Source organism: Epinephelus lanceolatus, chromosome 7, assembly GCF_041903045.1.
Source record: "Epinephelus lanceolatus isolate andai-2023 chromosome 7, ASM4190304v1, whole genome shotgun sequence".
NCBI lineage: Eukaryota > Metazoa > Chordata > Actinopteri > Perciformes > Serranidae > Epinephelus > Epinephelus lanceolatus.
Window position 1 is genome coordinate 17,149,095 of NC_135740.1, and position 8,017 is coordinate 17,157,111.

General features: G+C 44.6%; 1 protein-coding gene across 1 annotated transcript; it reads left to right on the forward strand.

Annotated features, from left to right (window-relative positions):
- The first annotated feature begins 883 nt into the window (after positions 1 to 883).
- On the forward strand, positions 884 to 7,736 carry stc2a (stanniocalcin 2a). Its single transcript, XM_033632422.2, has 4 exons — positions 884 to 1,359; positions 3,447 to 3,589; positions 4,327 to 4,538; positions 4,779 to 7,736. Exons 1-4 carry the CDS (start codon positions 1,221 to 1,223, stop codon positions 5,140 to 5,142), a joined length of 858 nt encoding a protein of 285 aa, XP_033488313.1. The 5' UTR covers positions 884 to 1,220; the 3' UTR covers positions 5,143 to 7,736.
- The last annotated feature ends 281 nt before the right edge of the window (positions 7,737 to 8,017 follow it).

The following is an 8,017-nucleotide window of genomic DNA, read 5'->3' on the forward strand; positions in this document are numbered from 1 at the left end:
TTATGTTCTGACTGCAGGCTCAGTCTGCTTGCAGTTATTCCACATGGCATCCTCAAGTGTTGCTCTTGAAAAAGATTCCTCTAAGGTCTCCAAATGTGCAACCCTGCCAATGTTGGTCCTCTATTCTTAGATCACTCCCTGTAGTAGTGGTTAGCAGACCTCATTGTCACAGACTAAACTGGGCATTGTGTAACAGACGCCTTCATATTCACTTCCCTATAAAAAAAAAAGTTAGTTAAGGACGTTCTATTTATAGGAGCTTTCACTTGTAAGTATGCAGTAATTATAGCATGATCTCAAAATCAATATGGACTATCATATAAAGTTCTGACATCCTGTTGTTTATGTGCAATTATTATTAGGACATTGATTGCAAGATTATACGGTATAAGTCATTTTCATTGAGTGTTTCTGTTGTTGCAGACTTTTCACCTACTTTCTGAGAGCGGCTACAGACATCTTTGAAGCTGCAGTGAATTTATTTACTACCTTGCATTAATGACTTAGTGGGTTGTAGAGCCACAAGCTAAGCCTATTTTATGCAGTGTGCTTGGACATCATGTGCTTCAATTTACTCCAGTTTGTTGGCAAGCCTGGTATGTCTTGATCCTCCCGCAGCCTTGTAGCCTAAATAAGTGCTCCAGTTTTATGACAAAAAACAGACTTTCTATTGACTTTTAGCTGCTGCACCGTCCCTACAACAGGCAGGGACTGTTGGTTATCTTACAGTATAGGCAGATTATATAAGATGCTCACAGATTATCACAGTGTCTTTATGGAGGTTTATGTGTTATATTGGGCATTAGTGACTTTTGTAGATTTGGTTTGTGAAACACTGCTTGATCATCCCTGAGCTGTCACAATCAACTCACTCATGAATATTGCTTTACAGCGCCTGTTTTATTGCAAAAAGGGGACTTTCACTGGACACTCCCCTAAAACCTTGGACGTGGATGTCTGCGTCTCTGATTGGTTGTGAAGCCCCAACCGACAACACCTGCTTAACTCCTTCATCCAAATTGACACCCGGGGCTCTGAGAAATATAGGCAGCATCCCTTCCAGCTCATGCATTCAGTCCCACAGCTGCCCCCATAAGACACCAAGCCGCAGCTGCGCTGATCACTGATCCAAGGTGAACCCTCACACACACATACACACACACACATACACACACTGCCGGGATCTTTGCTGGAAATCGGAGCACACTGTCGGAGACGCAATGTTGGTCAAACTGGCCGTGGCGCTGCTGGTTTTGTCAGTGCTGGAGCAAGTGGTGGGATCGGATAATACTGATATCCATGACAGCCTCCCGGAGAAGCCTGCGAGCCAGAAAGGACGCCTCTCCCTGCAGAATACAGGTAAAGTGTCAGAGGAGATCAGAAATGTGGAGATTCTTGGTTGGTGCAACTGTTCGCACATCTCCGTGGGGTTTGTCCGTACACGTGTTTCTGTGGCTGCAAATTAAACCATGCTGGGGGGACGAGTCCGGGCGATTTGAGCAATCCGCTGCTTTTAACTTAAATCCCGGCGCTACGGTGCACACGAGTGACCCTTTTCGATTACCCAGGAAGACGATATCTTGTAAATACTCTCAGACAGAAATCCAATATGTTAGTAAACTATTAATAGAAAGGCGCAAGGTAATAGGTAATGTATACGGCAGCGCATCTAGGTGTGCGTGCGTCGCTGGTGTCCGTGTGTGCGCGCGTCGTAGGTAACGTTTTCAGTGGTTTTCTGGAGAAATGTGGGTTTTGCATGTGTTGTGCAGGCTGTGTGTTCAAATGAATGCTGGGTGATGTGTTCAAGCAGGTTAGTGGAGCAGTAATGATTGTTGGTCAGCGCTGAAGGCGAGCGGGAGTTGATTTCTTGGACAAATCCTCTGGGGGAAGCATTGCTTAAATACCACTAAAAGACGAGCGCGTCTTGGCTAATTAACACAAAGCACTAACACCACGTTGGGCTGCTGCCTTCTCTCTCAAACTCGTCGTATATAGTGGCTGATTTATTTGTGTGTGTGTGTGTGTGTGTGTGTGTGTGTGTGTGTGTGTGTGTGTTCTCATACACATGACTTGCGCCCCACCATGTGAACCAGTGTCAAATATTACAGCATAATTGTTATCTTGCCTCCATAGTGAAAAATTAGGGACAAACTCCAATGCAGGTTTTATAGCAGAGACCCTGGTAACACCACTGTGTAATTCAATGCACGTTGCGGCCAAGCTCGTACGATCCAAGCACATTCCCGTGATGCCAAAACAAGCACTGCTGACAGCGGCTCACTTTTCCTGCGCACTAAAGTTCAACTCAGTGCCTACCAACCCCGCAGCAGCTCGTCCCCTTCCCCCTACTACTGCCCCCCCAACAGAGGCTCTTTGTTGACAAGCGTGATTTCTAATAAGTCACATTTAATCCTCTATTTGCTGTCATCTTTACGCAGCTGGCGCGCACTTCCGAGTATGGAGGGAAAAAAATTCTCTTACGCCCATCAGTTATCAGCTTCGAGACAAACCACGCGTGTAATTATGTTTTTACTTAAGTCAACAGTTGGGGTTTTCATAGCCAAACTGTGTACGGCCTGTTGGCTCCCAACCTAACCTGCAATTTGCCATAGAGTAAAACACTCCCGACGATGTCACATAGGGTAAGCAGCAGTTTCTGTGACAGGTTCCCTGCTGGTAGTCAGATGTCTCATAATACACAGCAATTTGGGGTTAAAAGAGAGACCTTCACTTTCACATTGTAATTTCTGTCCTCAAACATCTGTTTTATTCCTGTCTTTCATGGCCACAGTAAAGAGAAAATGGCACTTGAGAGCCAGCCAGTGGGGTGCAGGAGCTGGCATTATGTATTCACATGACATATACTTACATATTTCCCAAGGTTTTTTTTTGCCTGCATTGCTGCTGTTGTGCCCCCTCATGTCGCTAATGATGCACCTTTTATTTAATGTTTTAGTATGCAGGCTCAGTTCATCTTTGAATGCAGTAACGAGAGACTTGTTGATGCACATTTAGTTGACAGACAATAGGAATGACTGCATTTGTGTTTCCTCCACAAGTAGTCAAGGCTGTATCTGCAATGCACCATCCCATCTCAATGCTAGGCAGTGCAGATGGATTGTGGTGCAGAATGACACAGTAATATCTGTCACCAAGTGTTCCTCCGCAGGAACCCCTCAGCTTGGGAAATTAGACTTCCCCCCTCCCCTCCTCCCCTTTCTCTCTCAGACTCTAGGTCATGAACACACGAGCGACCGCCTGTGTCTGTGGAAATAGTTATACGCCACATCAGCTTTGTGATTAGTGCAGCAATCTCAAGTGCTGAAGTGGAGTTGTGCCTCCAAGCCGTATGGTCTTCATTGCCAATACGCCTGTAACAATCTGCTGCTGTGTCTGCTGTGAACAGATGATAAGGTCCCTCCCCCTAACCTGTTCTCTCTTTCCAGCTGAGATCCAGCATTGCCTGGTGAGTGCAGGGGATGTCGGCTGTGGTGTGTTTGAATGCTTTGAGAATAACTCCTGCGAGATACGAGGGCTACAGGAAATCTGCATGACGTTCCTGCACAACGCTGGCAAATTTGACTCTCAGGTACTAAACTATTCTGTGTGTGTGTGTGTGTGTGTGTGTGTGTGTGTGTTTGCAAAAAAATGATATAACCAGAGGCAACATTCCTTTTCCTTTTCACCGGTTCGCTGCTCCACACTCGTCATTCACAGACAGATTTGTTTACTTGTGCTTTTTTTCCCCCTACATACCTCAAAACATATCACTTTTCCTCGAAGTGCGATCTTACAGACACTGATCTCATAATCTCTTTTCCTCTCTTGGGAAGTTCACTTCCCTCTCAGTGGACTGGTGCATGTACAGTTAGGACCAAGGGTCATGAGCCAGTTGGCCAGACGCCTAGTTAGCTCCCTTTTCATACATAGCAGAGGCTGAAGCCATGCCAAGCCAGGCCTGACTGAGGTCTTAACATGTCTATAGGGTCACATTCTAGGAATCTTTGGCAGGCAAATCCAGAAGATTTCAGCAGAAGAATGGCACAGTTTACTGCTATTCATGCAGACTTTCATCACCCCATTCTGTATTAGAAGCATGTAGTTACACATTCATATAAAGTTTGCTCCAAAGCAACTACACACACACAATCCAACATGACTGAAACAGGTGCATAACATCTCCCAAACTATTAGGTGTAAGTAATATAGTAAAATGAGCCAAATGGTTTTCTTTGGCTGGTGTGCGTACTCTCAGGTTTCAACAACTTCTAGGGACTTTGTCTTAAGAGTTGACTGCTCAACAGTTGTGTCTCTGTGTGTGCACAGGGGAAGTCCTTCATCAAGGATGCTCTGAAATGTATGGCACATGGGCTACGGCACAAGTTCAGCTGCATCAGCCGGAAGTGTGTTTCCATTAAAGAGATGGTGTTCCAGCTCCAGAGAGAGTGTTACATCAAACACAACCTTTGCTCTGCTGCGAAGGAGAATGTGGCCGTCATGGTGGAGATGATCCATTTCCAAGATCTCTTCCCTAAAGGGTGAGTGGCTGCTCTGGACAGCATGTTTGGATTTATTTTTTCTCTAGCCTGTCCCTTCTGTTTCATCTCTGGCTGTTTACCTTCCCTGGACTCTTCTGCCAGTTTAAGCTTGTTCTCCTCTTCCATGTATAGTAATACTACCATCCCATTTATTCTTGTCATTTCCTCGACCTAGATGTATTGTGCTTCCAAACATGAAATCACAAGCTTCATGTGAGTTATCTGCCTCTCTCTGCCCAGTCCATATGTGGAGCTGGTGAATATTCTCCTAAGCTGCGGAGAGGAGGTGAAGGAGGCGTTGACACGGAGTGTCCGGCTACAGTGCGAGCAGAACTGGGGGGCTCTGTGCGACAGCCTGAGCCTCTGCTCCTCCCTCACCCCGTCTCCCGCCGGCGCCGCCGTCGAACAACACCACCGCCCCTTGCCTTCCCACCCTGAGCCTGAGCATCCTCGCCCCCCGCGGCAAGGTGAAAAGGACAAACCCGCTAAGGCGGGCTTCAACACTCACCCACGCAACCGCAGTCAGGGACCCCGCCGCCAGAGCCCAGAGGCCGGAGTCGTGGCCGAGCAGGAAGACCCCGAGGCCACTGATATCCGGAGGTGAAAGCGCAGAGACTGTCCCGACCTTTGACCCCCTACGATGTTTAAAAACCACACTTGCAGACTTATGCACAACTCCACACTTCTCCACACACACACACACACACACACACACACACACAAATTCACAGACAGACTGAGCAGAAGGAAACAAGCCCCGACCTTTCCTGTCCTTATTCCGCCCTCTCCAGTCATTCCAGCAGTCCCACATGGTAAACTTGCAGGGTAATTGTGGTGTAGCTTGTACTGTTATGCCAGACTGTAGGCCACGATTTTTTAAAATTGAGTAATAATTGTTATTATCATGATTATTTCAACTGTTAGGACTATTTTGGCTCTAATATAGCATTTCTCAAATCATACTTACTGTAAGATTTGATTATATTTGTATTATTTATTTTATTCTGTATGCAATGTTGAAGTATCAAAATGTACATAGAAATATACTTATCTATATTTATATAAACATGTATAAATATAGTTACAATATGCAATACTGATATACTATAGATGACATAGTATATGGTGTGCTGTCTGTTGTTCTCTTCACAGTATTGCACCCATCACACATCGGTCTGTAGATATGTAACATACACCATTTGTTGTTTCAAAGTGGGAATGTGTATTATAATTATAGATACTTGATGATTAAATACAAATTGTACAGGTTTCAAGTCCAGTTCTGGCACATATGAATTGTAGTGCATGATGGCCATGAAGCCAACAAACTTGTGCATTCTTCAAGTGAAAATCCACTCTAAAGAGGATGCAAATGTAATACTATGAATATGGACAGTTATTTCACACTTGTATGTATTGATAAGTCTCTCACAAAGCTAGAAATAAGAGAGCCAAGACTGATCTCTGATGTCATCGAGCGCCGCTGTCTGGGCAGCAACGAACGGGAGACTCTTTGTTTCATAAGTGTTAGGGCAACTCTGACGTGATGCAGAAAGTATCTCATCACTATCATTCATTGTTAATCTAACTTCAGGAGCTGCGTCTCGGTGACATTACAGATTCATGTTCATAGCTTCAGGAGACGTTTTTTGTTCTTGTTCACGAATAATAATTGAACTGTCAGATGTTATACATTCTCTTTGAGTCGGTTTTCCATCTAACTGTCAGCTATCAGTGAACTGCAGCAAAGAGAGGATGCTCAGTGGAGTCCTTTCGCATATAAAGTCACACACATCAAGGTGCCTAAACTTGTTATTGTCCACAGTGACCGCTTCTCTGTGATTTAAGTGAATGGATGATACTGTGTCATGGGAGAGATTTAATGTTGAGCTATTTTACGATGATGTTGAGCCACAGAAGTCTTAGATTTTGCACTTTGGATGATTGTTAGTTTGTGTTGGACCGCTGCAGGTTAAGAAGTAAGACCAGGTTACCAGAGCAGTCGCCCTCTAATCAGACCTTACTGTATAGGATGTTTAATTTGAGCAACCCCTGGTTTTCCTTATCAGCTTACAGCACCAAGATTTGTATCCCCAAATGCTCCTTAGGACCAGATTGAGCCTCTTCTTTAGAAGATCAATGTTACCCTTTTGTGGTGTCCCAGTGGGCAGGAAAGAGGCTTGACAGAAACCCTCCAGATCCCTGGCCCCTCTAAATTAGCCCTTATTCCTCTCTGGTCCCTTACCTAGGTCAGGAGAGACATGAAGGCCTGTTATTCTACCCGTTAGAGCCGCAGGCAACGCAGCGAGGAACCAGGAACTGGGTTAAGTCCACACACGGGGGCTCTGGCGCTGTTATTCTAAATGTTATATTTACCAAGGCCACCAGAGAATTCCTCTGGGCCACAGCCAAGAGCCAGCAACACAGAGAGGTAGAGAGGAGTGGAGCAAAGAAAGAGAGAGAGACAACTTTTTTATGTGATGATTCACTCCATCTTCTCCTAGTAGTCTTCTTCTCTCCCTCCTCTAGGTCACAGACACAGGCTTTTGACCATTTCAGGCCAGTCACATGCTTTTAGCTGTGGAAGTGTAGTTTGTGAGCATACAACACCACATGCTGGGGAGCGATTGGTGCAAGCAGAAAATAAAACCTGCTCAGATTTTGTGGCTCAATTAAGTTTTTTTTTGTTTCTGATGTACTTACAGTAAGGTAATGTTTTCTCCTCCCACTCATTAAGAGACTATAATAAGCTCCGAGGGTTTGAATCATCAGTGAGGCTTTCAGGCTTTTCTTTTTTTTATTCTGTTGTGGAAGTTGGGATTCCTGTGACATCCCAACACAAGACATAAGCTAATCCTTTTTGAGAATGTACTGTATGTGTGTAAAGTGACAATCTGTTCAGCTCTCTGTCATTAGGTTTGATATGGCTTTTTGTAATAATGTAGTGGCTTGAATGGCTTTTCTTTATGTGTTCAGAGGAAAATAAAACTAACCACATTTCCGGTATTGTCAGTGCTCCATCACCACGTTGCAAGTTTTCCTCCGTTCAGCACAAGGACTCTGCTTTCACCGTTGAAAATACAGAACATGGTCTAGAAGTTTGTAACTCACCTGTAAGACATTGGGCATACGATCCCATGAATAACTTTGGACTCATGAAGTAAGATGTATCTTGTTATCATTAAAATATTTTTGTCTGTATTTTGTACATGTTGTGTCTATCAATACAGTTTGTATTCACACTGATGTAGCATGAAAACATGGCGTAAACACCACGACAAACACGTTCTCGTGGCTCAGCCGAAGAGTTCACACAAGAGGACGAAACATTTGGTGGTAAAACATTCAAGGAGCAGGTTAGCAGAGAAGGCCTCGTCGTCTCAGGTATACACACGAGTTAAAAGACACCCTATTCTCGTTTGACTTGCCGCCTCCTCTCTGACAGTGAAATACGGGCTGTGTTTAAAGTTTCAAGGACT

Excerpts from the sequence above, each read along its gene's own strand:
- stc2a (XM_033632422.2), top strand. The coding sequence starts at position 1,221 with ATGTTGGTCAAACTGGCCGTGGCGCTGCTGGTTTTGTCAGTGCTGGAG. Across the intron at positions 1,360-3,446 it reads CCTCTCCCTGCAGAATACAG|CTGAGATCCAGCATTGCCTG; the intron begins GTAAAGTGTCAG and ends CTCTCTTTCCAG. Across the intron at positions 3,590-4,326 it reads CTGGCAAATTTGACTCTCAG|GGGAAGTCCTTCATCAAGGA; the intron begins GTACTAAACTAT and ends GTGTGTGCACAG.